This window comes from Diachasmimorpha longicaudata, chromosome 2 (assembly GCF_034640455.1).
Source record: "Diachasmimorpha longicaudata isolate KC_UGA_2023 chromosome 2, iyDiaLong2, whole genome shotgun sequence".
NCBI classification, from domain to species: domain Eukaryota; kingdom Metazoa; phylum Arthropoda; class Insecta; order Hymenoptera; family Braconidae; genus Diachasmimorpha; species Diachasmimorpha longicaudata.
The window spans coordinates 5339960-5361158 of record NC_087226.1 but is presented as its reverse complement, the minus strand read 5'-3'; the positions used below and the strand labels follow the sequence as shown (position 1 = coordinate 5361158).

Here is a 21199-nt window from a genome sequence, read left to right as displayed (position 1 = left end):
AAATAGCATAAGTCATTTCCGACTTTTTAAGCAACTGACGCGTAATTGCTACTTAATTGTTTCTCTCCGTGTGGGTTGAAATGGAAGATAATTTATGGAAGCCCTTTCAAGGGTTTTATGTATATTTCTGAAAATATATTCCTGATAACTGACTTGTGAACTTGTTATCCCCTGTACTATTTCAGTTGTCCAACACCGGAACGCCAAATCAAAACAGATATAATTTTTATTGTTAAATTACGTGGGGATTTACTTATTTATTTATTCGAGCAGTTTATCGATGACCGCGCACTCCCTGAGGGTGAAATACAAGATTGCACTGGGTATTGAACCAGAGAGCCTCAAGGCATGTGAAAAATTGTGTTTCATAAGTCAAGTTAGGTTAGAAAGAATTAGGAACGACAGTGATTATACTGAGCTATTATCACCGATAAATATTGCTGCACATCTGCACGAACATCCCTATTAATTTATTCATGAATATCTTTATAAATATCACCATCAACATCAAATAAATAGCGGAAGAATAATCCAAATTGAGTCAATTATGCCAATAGTCCAGTTTTTGACGAATGTCCCGAGACTTAAACGAGAAAACCTAATTTTATGTAACAAATTAATAATAAACAAAATTGCTACATCTTCTGGAATTCGGGATATTCCCCAAAAAGTTGACCAAAAGACAATAAACGATAGAAATCACTCTCGTGGACATTCGAGACAAAATTTTTTATGTCATCACTTTTAAAAAATTTTTTGAACACATGAACATTGACATCTCGAGTAGCCACAGGGTTGCGAATCCAAAACTACTGAAAATTATCTTCATTTGGATAGTACAGAATGAAATGTGGATTGTCACCTCAAAAACATCAAAGAAAGTGGGGAAAACCCAAAACTTCTCCAAATATTGAAATTTTCGTAGGAAAATTTTCCAAGAAATACCTCTGAATCCACTCATTAGACCATTAGAACTGCTTCAACTGAATCTAAAGTGCAGCCTAAAGCATCTTCACAGTGTATGACAACCGGAGGTTCTCTTGACGTGCCAAATGGAAGAGCATGCCCTCACCACGATTCTCAAGAAGCCTCATTCCAGTGTAACTGTGCTGCATAACACACTTATTTACAGCCACCGACCTGAGATCATAAATCTCTCAGCGAATGAGAATTGCAATTATCTTTGTGCATATTAAAAGCTTCGTTGGTCCCGATCCCCGTTCCTCTCCAATCGTTTCCCGCCTTTTTTTTTACCGAGTGGCAGTACCTGTCAGTTCCCAATACTCTTTTTTTTTTTAATTTTTCGTTAAGAGTGCAGCGTGAGACATGGGGAAATTGCATTACCATAAACGATGCTATCGGACATAAGAAACAGAACATAGTAAAATGAACAGAATGAAACGGCCGATAGGCAAGACCATTTTGTAACACTTTACGATCAGTCTATGATACTAAGAATTATTTTTTTTTTCCACACTTGACTGAGTTATTGCCACCGCGGGCCGCGATTAGCGAATGAAAGTGCGATTAGAGTGAGTAATTATACTTTTACATCGTAAACTCATCATTCCGACGTGAAAATTGCCATTATTTTTGCGTTCACCTATAATTGACGTTTTTTATTCTGACAATTGTACCTGAAAAAATATTCATTAAATTTTTTCGCAGATCCCAAGGTTGGACTTGACTCGGTTATCATTGATTTATAATCGCGAATAATTCAAGAAAATTGTCTCTACTTTTGACTCTAGACATTTAGCCGTGAAAGCAACTGTGACCAAATCGAAAAGATAAATTCTCACACTGGAAAAAGGAGAGTATTTTCTAATCTGTATCGCTACCCTGGAAAGATGAAATACTATCGATTCAACGACACCGTGCTGTTTGACATATAGCGCCTGACGTCGCGTTCGACCGTTTCAATTTACGAACCGGACAGGTTAACGGATGTGAGTTCATAAAACATAAGGTTCCGCACTCTCCGCAATAAAATAAAATGGAGATGAAAAAGAGGAGTGTTATTCATCAAATCGGGGCTTCTGTCACAACTGTACACACGGCCATTCAACATTGACTGATTTTTTTTACGACAATTGGTATTAATTAATATTTTAGGGGATGACCTCAATAGTCCGACGGTTTCCTGGAATGAATTCGGTAGAAAAAAAACTCCACTTCTCTGAATAATTCATGAAATCTCGTGGCCCTTAATTTTACAAAACGCTAACTCCAACTTAATGATTCATCAGGTGAATCAGAAGGGGTAAAAATGTCTTTTTGAAATTATTTACGGTCACAAATTCTCATGGAGTTTACGTGGATAGACGAATATATTATTCAGTAATAGCCGCAGGTATTTTGCAATGCAGGAGACACCGTCGTGCGCTCAGCATTGAATTATCTGCAGAATAAATAAAGCGATAAAAATTTATCCCCGGAGTAGGCGGTAGCCGGACTTCGCGATAGTATGAGTGGGAGATAATTCACGAAGTAGCCCAACTATTCGAGTTTCTGGTGAGCTTGAAGGCAAAGCAACCGCCAGAGAGGCATTTACCGACATCTGTGATCAGGTCCCGAGAGCTCGTTCACACGCAACTGTGTATATTGTCTGCATAAAACATGCATGAGAACTTCCATTGGTGAAACACTCTCACTCCTTGCGTTCACCACCGATGTGCCTGGGCTTTCCTTACAACACGACGGTAACAGCCGAATATTTATCGGCCACGTGCCTTCCACACACACATTCAACTTCCAAGTCTAACCGAGAGATGGTACACGATTGTCTTCAGGCAGAAGGATCAGGATATACCGACGGTTTATCGAACGATGGAATGGTAACGCTCACCTGGGGGCTGACAGCTTCGACGGACAAGACAGGACGAACCATTTTCACGTTGTTTATTCGAAAGTTGACACAGGATTGGAGCTTTCGGGATGAAAGTCATTGAAGAGAAGTCGAAAGTCAGCTGTCAGGAGTACGGAGGGTCAGCTGACGATCGATATCTTGGAGGGAAAGGACTTCTGGATGATATGAGAGGTCGATGAGTCTTGGCATATTTGATAGGAGGCTGGAGAATACAGGTAGTGGGGTCCATTTGCATTTTGAATCGAAAGCTCGAATGATTGGATGTGTTGAACGATTTTTATGTGAATAATTCATTTGAGATAACGGTAGGTCTAAACGATTTCGCGGGAAATGATTCATACGCGTCCTGATGCAACTTTTTGAGAAGAAGAATTTCGTGGAGAAAAGTGATCTTCGCTGGATGTCATTTTGTCTAAGTAAAATGAAAAAAAAATCATACCTGGGAATTGAATAATTCTTCGATCTTCATTAGTATTCAGTTGAATACAGAAGACCTCGAAGGATCTCTTGCACTCTGATTTGACAGGATCAAATAATGTAATGAACTGCCGATGAGTGACGTCATGCGACATACGGAAACCCCTTCACTTCGATAATTTATTTGAAAGAAACTTCCGTTCAGACGATTTCATAACGACGGATTGTCATGTTGTCATGTGCCATGACGGATGTCCTTATAAAATTAAGGACAAGTACAATGTCGATTGATCCTTCCGTGTTAAATTCAGTTCAGTAGGACACAAATAGTCTTGCAATTCGATAGAATCGACCGATATGATACTAACACACCTGCGCACGCTGACATCAATCGAACACAACATGTGGCACAATTTCCCTTCGATAATTCACTTCAACGAAGCTCTCGCCTCCACCACTTCGCGAAAGCTCGATGCAATTTTCCGAAAAGAATCTCACTCACCCGTCACGACCGGACACCGATGCAGAACTGATGACCGATGTCCTGAACTCAAAGGAGAACTGTTCCACGGTCAGTCATACATGAAGAGGGTCATACCCAGGGGTTAGGTAACATTGCGCCGAAGGAAATGATTCCGGGGACAGAGTGGAACACAGGTAGCCCTGGGGTTAACGAAATGAGAGCAGAATGACACCGGGGGGTCGCCAACCTGTACACCTTTACCTGCCCCATCCAAGGCAGCCGATACATCCAAAGCTACGTAAGTTACGACCTCGACTATTATCACTTCGTTATGGCCCTCATAAATCGTCACCCGGTTACGTTTTCTCCACCGAGAATAGAATCCAAAAATTTTTAGACCCCATTCTACCGCCCAAATTGACCTCTTGCAATTTCCGAGCGCTGCAGGGGGAACAGGTTAACAAGGATTCCGTTTCACCTGGAAATTCAAGAAATTTTCTCCTCGAAAAGCGCCCGAACTGGCCAAACATGAAGACCGAGATACTTCCAGGTGAATGAAATGAGAGGAATCAAAGGACGCGTGAAGTTGCTTCCGACCGCCTGGTGATCGAGAGCCTAAAAAAAGTTGATTGAACAGCGCGATCACGTACGAATGAACCGACGACTTCGCTTATAGTTTGACAAAAAGAAGTGTCCTCTGGTGACACTAAGAAAACCGCGGGCAGGCATGCGGTATGTGTTGATATCTGTGGGAGAAAAAGTCCCTGTTGATGCTCAACAGATTACTGGGGGCCATAAAACGAGGGGGGGGATGAAGGGGGAGAAGTTTTTATGGATCAGTTTAGTATACATGACTGGGACATGTAAGAATGGTGAAAATGTGGTGAAAGCATGAAGTGATAAATAATATGAGGAACCTGTTGACCCTGGGGACTTCCTCAACTCCCTTTTGATGCGATTGGGTACAATATTTTAGACAACAGCTAAAGGTAATGGGGACACATGTTGATCTTAACTCACCAAATTGACTCCTCATCCAGGGATAGAGTGGACTCGGTAGATTGGAGTTGCCGGAGCTTTGTGGTGGGCCTTGTTGTTGTTGTCCAATCGGCGATGCAACAACACCCTGATGTTGCTGCGCTTGCGCCTGTTGTTGTGGCAACATACCACCTTGTGGTTGATTGTTTGCTTGTTGCTGTTGCTGGTACATCATGTGTTGCTGTTGCGTTTGCATATGCTGATGCTGTGATTGTTGCTGATGTGCTTGGGACTGTTGGGCCTGCATGTGTGGATGTTGCGCATGCATTTGATGATGCATTTGTGTGTCAACGAGGGGCGGTGTTTCCGCACCATCGAGGACACTACCCTGATGATCCACCGCCGCCGCCTGGAGCTTGCAACTCGCATAGACAATTGGCGTTGATGGATGACCATTTGGCGTTGGTGTATGGCCCATATGGGCCATACCCGATCCAGGTGATGTTGATCTGTATCCACCCATTCCGTCAAGACTTCCGTGGTCCTGTTGTTGTTGATAATACGCGGCATTTCGTATGTCCATTCTGTCGTAGGGTGGAAATCTTGGGTATGGTATACCTTGTTGGGTACCAGCTGCACCATAATGGTGGGCTGGTACACCTTGTCTGAGCATACTTGGATCACATGGATCAGCTGCCTGTTGTGGCTGCTGTTGAACACTCTGGCCCTGCTGGGGCACCTGCACTGCAGCCCCATAATGCTGCTGATGCTGATGGGGATGATCCACCCCGCCATTGCGCAGGTCCGGAATATACGAATTCGCAAAATACGAACTCATGCTACTGTACTATCCACCAGTATTCGCACGTTTCCTTTTTGTTCAACACAATTGCTTTTTTTTTGTCGTCACTTTTTTCTTTTCTTGGTTAACACTGTACACAAAACACGTACACTAAAATCACGAAATAATTTACACTGGAATTTTTTGCCTTTTCATTGATCCTCTAGCTTTTTATATTTGTACTCGCGTTGGATACACTGATACCACTTATTCCTCTTTCTGTATTATTTATCACTAATCATCACTAGCACACTTGTCATCACTGATGGATAACTAGAGCACTGCAGAACCTTAAGTTATCAAGCGATGGGGGAGGGCACGATATTTTTTCAACTCTTTAGGGTATTGGGGAGGGGGGAAATTTTTCACTTGTCAGAGTTCCTCGTCTGTTCACAGTCGTGGACTGCCGCTGGGAACGATGATTTCTGATCTTCCGTCCAGTCTGATGACGACGCTACGCCGCACCTGAAACAAAATAATAATTTATTTAGGAATATCATCGTAATTGTTTCAGTTGTAGTTGTTAAACTCTAACTTATGATTCCATTAGTATGAGCTTCTGGATGTTCACTGAAACGAATGTGACTGTGGCTTGAGTTTGAGTGACAGACAGCGAGATACACACGTGCTCGTCACGGTGACGGCCATCGCCCAGACGTTAGTCTTGCATTAGCACCAGATTCCCCTTATGAGAGAGGGCCAATCGTTAAATTTGGATAAGTCGAAAAAAGGCGGACGTTTCGTACCATTAGCAACAGCATGGCGACTACTTTGAGGAAAAAGTAACGAGGAACGGTGGTACTGTATCTTTGTTGCTCCCGTACCGGGAATTGACAGCGTGTTATGACATAGGTTTTTGTATCAGATTGTTCTCCAGTGAATTATGGATCTGTGTGAACAGCTTGACGACGGTTAATCTGATGCATAATTTGTTGCATGTATGAGATTTGTCGGGGAGATTTTGAATGGATAAAAAAAAACCGCGTCGGGTGGTCGGTAACTTTTGAAAATTCACTCCCCGTATCGGAGGGTCCCGGAACCCTGTTGGGCTGGTGGGCCCCCGTCGGTTGCAGAGAAGCTGCTGATGGGGTGTTGACCTGCTCTACCGACTGTTCATCAACCCGATGAGTTCGGAAAAGTCAGAAAAACTGGGGATGATCTTCACGGGGTTTACCCGGTTCTTGATAATTCATAAAATTTATTTCTTTGGTTTTGGAGCCAAAATTTAGAGCTTATTCCGTTCAAATTGGAATGATTACGAAAATATGCAGAAGTGATAGTTGCCAATTTGAATTAAAATATTGTAAAATAGATGAAATGTATAAATGCGAACAAAATTCAATTATTTCAAAAAATAAGTGAAAAAATACCGATGATATGGGGATAATTTTTGGATTAATAATTTTCGCAGTATTTGCCAAAATGTTACATCTAATTTTTTACTGCCTTGAATATATTTTCAATTTTTTTGCATTAACAGTCAAATTAAATAAACGCCAAAAAAAATCGTAATAATTTATTCTAAAAAATTGCAGCTGTCGTAAGAATGAATTTCTGATCAATATGATCGTAAATCAACTGTAATAAACAGATGAATGGCCATCAGAACGATCGGTAAACGAAAAAAAAAACGATAAAAGTGACTTATCGCTGGATGATCAGCCATCTCCAGCTATTTAAATATGGATTTTCCCGGGTACTTCACCTGCGTCCGTTTTCTAGAAACAAAAGGAATATGGGAATCAAATGGAATATACGCATGTCGTTGCGGGTGAGGTGGCAGTACTAGGGAGTACACGGAGGGGGCATATATACCAATTCTCTCCCTCGGGGTGAGTAAGGGTTGGGGTAGGCGGACGGCCCTTGGGAGTTGGTGGTGCACACGCGAACGTGTGGGGGTTTACGGACGCGGGACGATCGCGATTAACATTCCGGCCGCTAGCTCGCTGTTCGCGCGGCGCTTTCATTAATTCCAGCGTATTGATTCCTCGGATTGATGAATGGCCGCCGATAGCTATTCCATGCGCTACGTATAACCCCTCCGACAGTATAAATTCCCACTGGGTATTCTCTCATTTCTAGTACTTCTGAGTCTGCACTTTCTTCTGCTGTTCCTTGAGTTTTTTAATCGCTTGTTATTTTCGGGATTTCAATATTTTATTATTTTTTGAATTTTCCGGTTATAAAGTGATAACGAAACTTCACGAGATTGGAAAGACAATTGGGGTGAAAGAGAATGTGGAAATTTCTAGCCGAAAATAAGGTAGAAAATTCCATTTTTCATGTTTTGTAATTATGTTAAATTATAGCGATCATAAAATTTACTGGAAATATGATTTTTTTAAAGATAAATATGTTCATTTGACCCTTACGACAGCTGTTAAATAATTATATAATTATTTACAAAAGAATTGAGTCATAGATTTTATCTATTTTGTGACCCTTACGGTTCTTCTAATTTTTACGTCAGTGTTTAATTAAAAAATACGAGTCATTTAAAAAGCGTCAGGACTCAAACAAAATCTGATTTTGTTTTGGAAAAAATTCCATTCTTTTGATACCCTTTCTTATTTCACCCTGATGGCCCTTATAGTCTTATGATACTTGAAAGTATAGAAAGCTCTGTGATTTGAATTTTGCAGACCGAAAAAAAAAATCGATTATTTGGGATAAAAGATTTTTTATGCACTAAAAACCCAATCAAATTCCACCCTGTCAATACTGGATTTTCTTTTCTTTTTTAATCACAAAAATGTACATGTATTTGATTCAGTCTGAGTTGAGCCTCTTAAGCCCTCCCCCATTATGAATCAAAATAATTTCCCCATTGAATTACCCCAGTGATTCTCGACTCTACACCCCCAACCATCAATAAAAATCATGATAGCAATCATGTAAACGATTTCGATTGTTGATGAACCAATTTAACATAATATTCCCTTCATCTAATTCAATGTCTGTTAATTTCCCATTCCATAAATCACCCATAATCCGGTGATGACTCTGTACGATGTACTTTTTTAATAGTGACTCCCTCATAATTTACGATCGCACCCCCGTACAATATTTTTTTTTAAATGACCACCACTGACGATCGGTCTTTGTTGAGTGGCGGCATCATTCGGAAGAGTCATAAACCATAGTCTGACCATTTGGTAAATTAAGAAGTGCGATAACCAACCGATAGATGGCCTCACCGATATGACGATCTGAATGGCAGGGGGAGATGTGCCGAATGGGGGGAAAAAACGGGGTGGAGCGTGACTTGACAGCTGGGTGGGTTCGGGGCCAAGGTGATTGAAAAGAGGGTGGAGCGTCACGTGACGCCATAGTTGTATACGGAGAGATGACGTCATCGCTGCTATGATGGCCTCTATTCATCAAAATGGCTTCACGACGGGCGGCTTTGTCTAATCGGGAATTTAATCTGCTATTCCGACTGGATTCCTTTGATACTCAGGCTCTCAACAGATTCTTTGATGTATAGTACACATCAACTAAAACATAACGAATTTTTATTTTGAAAAAATTTGGATTTTTCGACTAGTTTTATCCCAATTTTTTATATAAGTCGATTGGCCTTCATTTCGCTTCGTCCTCACGACCCTTACGACCCTTCCATTTGTGACATTGCTCTTGTTTTCACCCTTATGGCCCTTACGACCCTTCACCAGCCCGGATCTATTACAAGTTTTTTCTTTAGGACTTGAGTTTTTCCTCGAAAATCAAAATTTTGAAGAATAAATGCATTTAAAAATTTGAAATTATTTGCGATAATGCGAGTTTTGTGTAAAACCCCTTATGACCCTTATTACTTTGGGGAGAAGTAAAATTTCTGAAAATAAAAAAAATTAAAAAATTTTGAATCATTCAATCGCTTTCCCAATTGATTTTTTCCTATCGCCTGATCAATCTGACTCGTGTGCTGGTATATTATGGCCCAAATTCAGATTTTTACTCGTGCAGAGTTATTGCCCTGAGGTTTAAAAAAAGTCCCAACGCGGAGAGAAAATTTTTTTTTAATTCTGTGCCCCTTCCAAAACAATATTCGGTAAAAATTACGGAACAGTTCTGCGCTTTTTCAGTGAACTTTCAGGAAAAAGTTCAAAACGTCCCAGAAAAAATATGGAACGTTCAGTGAAAAAATACGTAATTTTTACTGAAATAATGTTTACTGTTCCATAATTTTTTTACTTTAATTTTTATTATTCCGTCATTTTTCCTGAATACTGGTTTGACTGGTAGACTACGGAACAGGCACGTAATTTTTGAAGAATTTTTCTGTCTGTGTATCTCGAGTAGTTAACAAGATGCTTCCGCAGTGATTTTCACATTTATGAATTTGAAGATTGGCGAATTTAGTGCGGGGGAATAATTTATGCACTTCCACCGTGAAGATAGCTAATCCACGATGAGCGATAAAACGTTTATCCCGATAAGATAAACTCCTCCATAACCATCTGATCCACCGAATCGTAAACGGCCGTTTGAATGTGACAGTTATGGGACGGAGGACTCGTGCCGGGTGTTGTCACGCCGTAAACCATAAACCGTAAGCACATCGTAAAGTAAATTAAAAGCTCCTGTAGTCTCTTGCCAGCAAGGGCGTGTTGAAAAGTTATGCGGCAAAATCGTATCCACAATTGTATTCCACTCGCGGCCCGACGGCTGAACGATAGATGCACCAGTTCCAACATTACCGCCCACTCGATCTTCTCATCGTACCACCCGGCTAGGATTTTCCGGACATGAGATACGAGCCAGTGTTGGTCCATACCTGGCGGAGTATTGGACCACAACTGCCAGCACTGGCCTGTTCCTCATCGCGTACCTGGGCAGTGAATTTCGAGAGCTTCGGAAAAACGCAGGAACCGCAGCGTTCAAGGAACGCGTGGTATATTAAATGTAATTAAATGAAATTAAATGAAAAATCCTTTTCAAAATTAATAACAATCACCGGGAGAGGATTCGCTGCTATGCTGTGAGAAAAATATAATTTTGCTAATCACATTTATTTTGGATAAACAAATGCCCGAAATTTCAATAGGAAAATCCGCTTTAAATTCTTGTCAGAAAAATATTTAATTGGCAAAATTATATTTTTCTCGCAGGGTAATGGCGGGAAGGTAGTTGACAAAATGGGGTTGAGGGTAATATCTAAACATTGACGACAGATTTGTATGCATGGTGTTTAGCATACGCAGAGCTATCGACCAAATGCTAACGTCCACATATGCGATTACCATAATCGAGTCGAGGGGGGAGGGCGAACCAGTTTGCAAGGACGGAGAAAACGCCGACGCACGGGAATTTCGCACGGGGTTAAGACGAGTGCGGGGAAGATCTGGAGAACCAGGTTCGCATCAGCTGATGGAGAAAATGAGATCTACAAGAAATTTTTCCGGATTTTTAAGCATTAAATCTCGTCGTTTAAAGCCCTCATGCCCGTCAGAGGTCGAGACCCTTGTGGCTGTCTTCCGCCGTATGATATATTTATCAATTTTAATTAATCTCATTGTACGGGGGTGTATATGAGGCGCTGAAACCGTGGTTACCCTTGAATACTCTACCCCTTCAACCGAATCTTGTGTCCAGAATACTTTCATGGAAAAAATTGCACCAACTGTTATTTTGTAATCAGCAAAATTGAATTCAAATTCAGTTTTTTGTAGTGAAACACGAGAGATTGTGATTTTCCTCCGCCCACGTATCGAATCCACCGAGACCCACCGGAATATAGATTCAACGTAAAACACGAGAATTTCGTCACTGCATTGCCCGTTGAGAGTATTCGTGCGGTTATCTGTATTCCAGTGTTTTGATATCGGGGGATGCATCCGCACACAACAACCCCTTGTTTTTCTCTCGTCCCACACCCGTGGTTGGGTGTACGACCCTTGAACCATTTTCCGGCCGCAATGTCCCGACGGTACGTGCGCGTTGAAGCTGGTGGATATTTTGGTTTATTGAATTGACTTGTTACGAAAATTTAAATGTTTTATTAAATTTAATTTCGTAAAAAATTGATGTAATTCAGAAAAAAATACTTCACAAAATTTTATTATAAAAATAAAATATTAGCTTTTTTATTGCTTTTTCAGTTAGGGTGTGGTGAAATTATTTTTTCAATGAAAATTATTACTCATTACTAGAGAATAATATTTAATAATGAATGGAGTTTTGTGAAAAATTTTAGTTCAACACATTTGTGATTGCAATAGTGAAATTAAACTTTTAAAAACGAAAAGTATTTCGTTATTGCAATATTTTATTGAGAAAAAAAAGGAAAACACTAATGAATCGACTAATAAATCTAAAATATCCTAATTCTCACGTTCGTAATGAACTAATTACGCACGACTCGAGGATATTTGGCAAGTCAAGCGTTAGGAAACGATAAGCGAATGTACGAACTCCGATATAAACTTCGAGACTCAACTCCGACAAGTTGTAATTTATTCCAACTCCGGAATATCAAACGGAATCGTAGAAGACATTCGGGAGATTCGTGTTTAAATTTCCATCCAAAGTTTCTTACAAAAGAAAATTCAAAGCCCCCCGAAGTTTGCACTGAATGAGGGAAAGTCGAAGAATTTTGTAAACGGATTTGACGCAAGTCACAGCGGGGCGTCAGACACCTTCAAGATACGTCCCATGAAAATCCGGAAAACTTTCACATTTTTTTTTTCTAACACCTCTGACCTGAACGCTTTTATTTTTCGTTTTAGAGGGATGCGAGAAGTTGGGTCGAACGCTTTCACCTCTAGATTATTAAGAGAGTCAGAAAAACGTCAGCGATTTGGACTGAACGAAGTCATAGGAATATTTTCGAATTGACCTTTTCATTTTTGAATACCTTTAATAAAAAATTCCAAATGAAAAAAATCCGACGAACATTATATAAAATAATAATAAATTTGTGAGACCCATACGACCCTTGTGACCTCATATATGAAAACCTTACGATGTATATGAGGTATTTGATACTCAATTAAAAAAATTTTTTTTTTGATCGACGTGACCCTTTGGTCACTACAAATTTTGAAAAAAAAATTATTATCCATTATTAATTTATTTAATAGTATTTTTATGATCCAGCGCAACTATTTAAAATATTTTTTTCATAAATAAATCAATACGTATCTTCCGGGTGAAGCCAAGAACATTTTTTCCATCATTTGAAAAAAGTTTTTAATTCCTGGAAACATTCTTTTCCATGTCAGAAGCGCCTCGTGCCACGGAACATTCTCAACCCCGAAAGTCATAAAAGTTTCATAATTATCCTTTTTTTAAGACCAGGGCAGTCGATGACATTCGTGAGTTTATCCAGGAAAGGAGCGGAACGAAAAGATCCAGAGAGATTTGTTAAAGTATTACGTAAGTTTCTTGTGAAGTAATTTCAACATAATCTTGATGAACGATGAAGAGGCATAAAATAATGGTGTACCCTATTTTCGAATCAAGAGAGTCATTCGTCGAAATGAAACAGTGGAGAGGCCGAAAGGAAACATGGAACTGTTATGTTTCATGTATTCCCGAACTCCCCTCCCCCACTTCTAATTTACGAGTGCTCTAGGCATTAAAAAAAGAACAAAAAATGAATAAATTGAAATTCTAAAAAATATTGCTGACAGAACCGGAAGTCCACATGCGTCCGTCACGTAGAAATAGAAATAAATAATCACCCCTATTTTTTCCAACACGAGTGACAAAAAAAAACTACTCGCGGAATAAAAAAATGCGAAAGGAAATGGAAACAGATGATTTGAAGAAAAAATGACGTTTTCATATCGTCAACACGTGTCATGTCGGCCCAACATTCAATATCTTTACGTAGGATTTCCCGGACATAAAAAAATGGGTCAGTGTTGGCGCATACCTGGTCGAGTGTGGGCCCAAGACGCCCGTTCTTCATCTCTCACCAGGGTAGAAGTAACCAACCGTTTTATCAACGCAAACGAATATTTGGCAATAATTACCGAATATCGATTGATATAACACGCCATCGTGACGATTTCAAGGGTTCAACGAGTCCTTAACCTTAATTTTCACATCTGAACAGAAGAAAAAAGTCTTGTGTGGACTTCCTGATCGTCCAATTCGACCTGAATTAACACCCAATGTATATATGACACTTTTGAGTTGATTATAATTTTTTCGTATTCCGCGTGTCTGAACTCACTATCTCCACGACAAAAAAAAATACACAAAAGTCTAGAAAATATATAATATAATTTACATCGGGAGTCAGCATGTATTAATTTTGTATGAAAAGAATTAAAATAGTCACTCGAGTGTGTTCACATTAAATCGCATTGACACCGAGCCAATACTCCCAAAATAAAAAAAAAAAGGAAAAGAATCGAAAGAAATGAACTGAAGGGACGAACGTCAGCGCCGCGAACTTTTGACGTCAGATCGTAAATCAAGCGGGTCCCGTATACACCGTAATACCCCTCGGGAGACGAACACTGTCTGCAACACGTGAGTCTCGCTTGCCGTATGTCTGAGCCTGGTCCCTTTATCCGGAGATACCTCCCGAAGATATGAAAACATTTCGAAGATCATGCGAACGTACTGCATTCATACGAATCGTTACAGCGGAAATTACGCATTACGACGGGAAGAGTTTGAAGCTGCGGTAGTGCCTCGTCCCAGTGCAGCTGCCGGCGGCTATTCCGCGTACGCGTAAACACCGAGGACTGACGCATGCGCCGTCGCGTCCCCTCCTACAAAATCCTTCATATCCGGAGAAGTTCAAGTCATAGAAATACGAAACAAAAATCATTTTCTTCGTTATGAAATTCCCCATATTTTTGCACCATTCACCTTGAAAATTCTTCAATATTTCCCACGATATTTCGGCCGCGATATTCACTAGAGATTAAATCATCACTGCTTCTAAACAATAAAATAAACGTTTTATTCTCAAACATTATCGCAAACAATCTCGTGAATAGTCACTTGACCTAACGGTTGTAACCAATTAGCCCTCTCTCAGCACTCGCCTTTTATTTCCTAGCTATTCACATCAGTAGAAGCCATTAAGATCTTTTATCGAATTTTCTCCTCATCAGCGACTCGTGATAAAAAAAATTCCGCAAATTAACAAGTTGAGATTCGCAATTGTCCGTTTCATAAATTGTCCACTTGATGCGTGAAAATATCGGCTAACGCGCGAAACATCGTAAAAGTATAACTCCCATGCAAATATGCTGTGCGGCCCTCTGCAAGTACAAGCGGTGGGGTAAAAAAAAAGAATAAAGAGGCAGCGTAATGTCGGTAGCATGGGGTATAGATATCAAGCCATGATAATCATGGAAATATCCGCTGTGAGGGGGAACGTTTAGGGCCGTCTCTGTGTGGGTACCTCACGTTATACAAAGACTTGTGCGGATAATCCCACGAGCATTCGTGTGGGCGATTTGTGTTAGTGTGGATCACACATACAATTCAAAAGAGAGAGCACGCACAGGGGCACTCCCAGAATGCGAAGCAACAACTAATAAAAATTGGAGTTGCCGGAAGATGGGCGATTTTTTTTTTACAACTCCTTGTTTTATTCTTCGGTGAAAACGGGGAAAAGATAGTGTATCGCGTTTCAAAATCGTCGTAATTGCTTTTATTGCTTGGTATACAATCCACCTGGATCAGGTGCTACGATCTCCATTGCGTAATAGACAGGGGGATTTTTTTTATTTCTACTATTTTATTCTCTGGAAAGATAAGTTTATGAGAATTGATATCAATCGGAGGTGGAATTAATTAACATGTTGGGGTTAACTATTCATTTTTTTTCTTCTATTGTATTTTTCGGTTTTTTATCTTCGTTTATTCAACATTGCAAGTGCTACAATAATTTTTTTTAGTTCCAAAAATTCAAACGATTTACTTTCTTCACGGTAGGAAAAATCGCGATCGGCTAATTTGGCTGGGATGAAATCACATAATTTCGTTTTGATATTTAATCTCAGTTAAAGGTGAATATTGAATACTCCAAGTTTAATGACATCTCACTACTCAATGTCATCTCGACATTAAATGACATCACAACATTACTCGTCGATTACAACTAAGTTTTTTACGATCAGTTCCTGATCAGTAACTTAATGGAATTTCCACTCGGCTCAAAAAAATAATTGCCAAACGGATCAAAAACCCATCGCAATTCATCGCAAAACCAACGAAAATGGACAGCTGCCTCTACCCCCATCCAAAAAAAAACCCAAGGGGTTTGCCAGTAAAATTCAGACTCCGAAAAGACGAAATGGTAGAACCAGAGGGAGGAGTCTAGCTTGATGGTATTGGATGCTAGTGGAAAGGGCGAGCGGCAGCGGTAGGGGTAGTTTGACAAGTTGACAAGAGCACAAAGGCAGCGACTAGACGGAAGAGGGGAAATGAGCGGGCGAGAGAGAGAGACAGTAGGCGTCGGGACGCTTCTCCGCACACATACAATCGTGGAGGTGTTCCCACAGCGAGATTCCGCGAGGAACTGACGTTTTTGAACAAAGGGACACCCCCCCACCCCCTTCATACACCATGGCTGATGGGAGATCAACCCTCGGTATCTGCCTCTTGCTATGAATTTTCAATCCATTCCTCCCTCAACGATTCTGTATTCACGGGATATTGGAAATTCGTTGGAAATTGTTGAAGTGGATTGAAATGAAGTTAACGTGATGATAAGGAATTTATTAACTATTCGAGTCAAAGGGGGATGATAAATATTTCACAGAAATTCAATCAAAATTCGCACGAAATGCAGTACATTATGCGACTTATTATTGATTTTATGCAGAAAAATAACAGAATAAAAAATGTCAGGGCCATGAGGGCCATTTCAATTGCAATTGGAGCTCGTCTTTCACATGAAATAAAAGCGTATTAAATAGAACAAAAAATATCATAAATAAAAAAATGGCAACCCAATGCGTGTAAATGACAGCTCACAATGACGTTGGTCGTAGACACGGTTGAATACCGGGGTGTCGATAGCCGTCTGATCGGCAATAAATATATATATATTTTTTTTTACAAACCAGTCGCACGGCGTTGCTGATAGTCCCCTCCAGCAAGAGAGAACGTGGAAGTTCCATTCATGAAGGCCACACAACCAAAGTCAGAATAGTTTGTACGGCGATATCACGCGTGTAAGTACAATGTGGGAATACACATACAACGGAGGGCACGTTCATGGTTTACGAGGCGCGGCTGTGATTTATCGTGGTCTAAAATACCCCGCAGAAGTTTAGAAACATGCGCCGATATTTCGATTGCTATTCAATACGATCTCCTCGGGGGGGAATGGGGCATATTGTGATTGTGCGGGGGGTATTCGATAGAAATGACGCGGTTTAACCTCCAAATTATTTTATGGAGCTCATGAATTATTATGGCTCATCCATGTGCGGTGGGTATGGAGGAAACGATGGGAGATTGTGCGCAGGTCAAGTTTATTGGGTATTTTTAGGACACATCCAACATTAACTTTGTTAACCATTCATATCCGCTCATGATTCAGTCTGCCGACATTCAATATTGTCACCGTCGAAATTGTAATTCTAACGCCGAATGTTGGGTGAGCGGATAATGTCGGTCCAACATCGAGCGACGACGGAACATATGATATTACGTGTATTGCCGCCGATATGGCCGCACAGCCGATCATCAGCCGATGTTCGGCTGCTTAAATCACCTTTATATCAACTTTAAATGGGTTTAAATCAACTTTACATGGGATTGTATCAAGACACGATGTCGGTTGGACGACTAAGGCTCTTCCGACATGACATATCGTGTAAACACACCATGTTCTCGCAATCGGAACTATCAACGGAACAGACAATGTTGTTCGGGTGAATCCTATGCATAGAACTGTCAAGATGATCTCGACATAAAACGGCGTAATGATAATTATAAACGCTGATAATTGTAAACGACGTCGTATCAACATGAAACATCGACGGAATAAACAATGTCGGCTTAATATATTGCGGTTAATGTGCAGTAGATTCGGTCTCTAATGTTCTTCCGACATTAAGAAAGCCAAGACGACAATGTCGTCCGGACGAATCATATATATTGACCGGTGAACATGGTATCGACATTAAACGTCGTATCGATAATTGTCAACGCAGGATGTCGCTTCAACATGAAATATCGACGTACCGGATAATGTCGTATAGCATGCGGCGCAGGCTAGTTTTGTAATCCCGCCTTAACCTCCGATGTCAAGCTGAATGTCTCCACATTCAATGCCGTCGTGACAGCTAATGTCACCTTGACATTCAACATCCGAAAAAACACTTTCCACCAACCAGACGTCTAGAACCACAATCGAACCGATGAATCACCCCGTTATCTTCAGAATTTCCTCGAAAATTCTCGATAAACAAAACGTTTACACAGCCATGTCGTCGAAAACAAGGCTGATAACTGCATTCAACATACATTATCCCACGTGAGAATAACGAAGAGGAATGAAACGAAGAAAATAAACTCGGCGTGCTCATCGAAATATTCCAAGGAAAACCAGCTAGCGGCATGAGCGTGCGAAAATGAAGTACAGAAACTGGTAAGAGTGAAAGAAAGATTGTTATTATAAACAATAAATTACAAACATGATGATACTGTGGTTCGGAATTAATTACACCAGCTAATGCAATCACTAATTGAGCCTGAGATCATCGAATTAATACTTAGCACTGCTATTACATTCCACAAATAGTGATTGAACGTAATTTTCAACACTTCGATAATTATCAACAATTGTTATAGATTCAACAATGATGGGTAACTTATGAAAAATGGGCTCTTTCAATGTCCACAATGTTAATGGTCTTGTTTGATTATTTTATTTCAATCTTCACGCTTGAAAATTTAAAGAGCACTTCAAAATTCCTAGTGGCAATAAAATTACCGGTAATTACTGCATGTGTGTTTACGAGATAATTCAAGTGCACGTTTTATTTGTGCTTTAAATGGCGTGTCTCTTATCCTCATTTATCGAATTTATAGCCATGCTGTACAACTGATTCACTCCATGAATACAAAGAACCAACCCACCCCCCCCTCCTCTCGTCGCACTCCCTTTTCGTTTCAACCTCAGTATTACACACGTTCTATTCGTTTTATTCAACTTCTTCACGCTCTTGTCGCTTATACCGTGTTTCCTTCCCCCTCACCACTCTGGGAAGCTAAATTCACCCTTGAACAGTAAATCAGAAACGCATCAGACCGTCCGGGTGGATTTTCATTTCACTACCCACATGAAAAAATAGGGAGGAAAAAAGTAACATCAAGCCAATGAATATAAATTAATTTTTTTTACGGTAGAAAAAATTGAGAAATGGTTAATTTTTTTAATGGCATGCAAAGTATTTAATTAAACAGATCATGGAGGTCTAAGTTTCCCGTTGTTTGAAAATCAGAAGTTTTAGTTGTGTGGCTCAAGGGTTCGGAAGGGTGAAATATTCTTCTCGTTAAGTAGTTCACATCTCAGATATTGTTTTCGTATTTTTGAATATCGCATGGGTTAAATTTGACTTTTGCGAGATAACACATGGATATCTACTAAAATCATCGAGTGATCATCGTCTGTAATTATCATACTGGACGAATCTTGAAATGCGACGAGTTGAAAATATAATTTTTTTGGGGTTTTGGGCTCATGAAGGTTGGAAGTGAATTTTGACTGGCAAATCCTGAGGGTCAAAGATTTGTTTTGAGCTGTAAGAGCCCCAAGAGTCAGACTTCATTTTACCTTCGTGATTTGATCTCTTCTATCTTCAAATGTTTTTTTCGTAATCTTAAAGGTCACAAAGGTCGGACTTTATCTTTCTATTTGGATTGTTAAAGTTTCTTGTCCTGGTTTCGTTTGTTAAAGGTCACGAGGTTCAGACATTTGTCTTAATTCCCAAAGGACACAAGACTACCCCTTTATTTTTGTTTATGTGGCTCAAAGGTCACGAAGGTTCACCATTTCGTTGTACTCACATTGTCCGAAAGTTTTCGGAAAAATTACTTTTTTTCCCTTGCACAATTTTTCCTCTAAACATGCAATAATTATCTACTGTTTAACCTTCACACAGAATCTACTCACACATATTCATTTGACATGTTAACATAAACATTATCTATTCGCAGTACAAGATTGTCGTGCATAATTCTATTATTCATGTCCTCCGCATTTATAAATAAACCGTTTAGGTAAAAAGACGGACTTATTATTCCCAAAGATAATCCCCAGCTTATCATATTGCATTTCAATATTTCAATGGAGGATGAAAATGAAAGGGAAAAGGACGAAATGCTCGACGATTGACAGCATTTCCAGTTTGAAGTTTTTAAACAATGTTGCGTGCAACATTATGCAAGACAACTCTGTTATCTTCCCCCCAACCCCCACCCCCTCACCGGGATAATGAAGTGACCCGTTGTCCTTCGCTACCAGGTTCCCGGGGGCAGATATACACTGGTAGCCCGGTTACTCTCGGTCGGGTTTCTATACATCTGTGATCACCGCCAAAGGGAGAACCTCGAGAGATCACGACTTGAGATTATCGCACAGGGGGTGTCACGTTTAACGGGACATTTGTCCTTTTTAACAATTCCGCGGCTCTTTAATTCTGCTCCTTGACGGTGTAGGAGAATTGTTTTAAAGATGACTTAATTTAAAATGATAAAATATTCTGAGATATTAATATCTTTAACGGATGGATTATCGTTTAGAGATCGCCAGAGTTTAAGACATCGTTTAATAAGAATTTTTAATGGAATATCGAGTTGAAGACTCGAATATACCAAACAAATTAAATTAAATATTGAAAATAATTCAGATGCTCAAGAGCCGTAAAAACTAAAAATATCAAATGAAATATTAAATAATTCTGCATCTCAATGCCTAGAATTAATTGCCTTTAAGATTTTTTCAATTAATCGAATTTTAAGACATCATTTTTCGCAGATACCTCAACAATTTTCATGAAAAAACCGGAAATCGTCGAAAATCTCGATTTAAACCCCTCCTAAAATAGCTTAAAATGGTACAAATGGTACCTCTACACCTCGGTCTTAAACACATAATCCCCCCTCCCTCTTCCCCCCTAAAATCGACTCTCACACACCAGCAAACATACCCATATCGTCTTTGCTTTAGCGTTCGCTTCCATCCTCTGACATCACGTCATTAAAACACACGTGAACTTTTCCCCCATCGGCTAATTAACATTCCCAGTAAGAACAGTGGTACAACAACGAGTTGTCTATCCACTACAAGTACAAATTCCCGATTCCCCGCAGACACCAGAAACCCAAGTAGCACATTGACAATGAATACTGCTGCCATACACACATGTGAAACACGACACGGTCTTGTCTTATCATCGATATACGGTTTTGTCATGGCCGCGAAAAGAAAAAAGAAATCTATATCGGTTAGCGACTGTGCAAACAATGCCAATTACATATACACAGGTGTCAATTTTGTCCTTTCCAAGTACTGACGCGTGTAGTTCACAAAACTTAATGCTCTACTTGCACACATAACCGTTCACATCGTTTTAACCCACTGAATAATTTAATTATTCTCGATTAATTGTTCGTTAAACAAAATAAGTGCATGTTTAAAAAT

The 21199-nt window shown here is 39.9% G+C and overlaps 1 protein-coding gene across 9 annotated transcripts in view; it reads right to left on the bottom strand.

Annotated features, from left to right (window-relative positions):
• LOC135172634 (homeotic protein antennapedia-like) overlaps positions 1-21199 on the bottom strand; it is a 146118-nt gene that overhangs the window by 14262 nt on the left and 110657 nt on the right. For 7 of the 9 annotated variants that reach the window (XM_064138823.1, XM_064138822.1, XM_064138821.1 and 4 more), the window contains one exon: positions 4770-6033. In XM_064138823.1, coding sequence (XP_063994893.1) covers positions 4770-5565 — 796 coding nt within the window. In that variant the 5' untranslated portion in view covers positions 5566-6033. Of the gene's footprint in view, positions 1-4769; positions 6034-17736; positions 17872-20705; positions 21156-21199 lie in introns of those variants that run through there. The other 2 variants (XM_064138827.1, XM_064138829.1) reach the window with 2 other exon arrangements.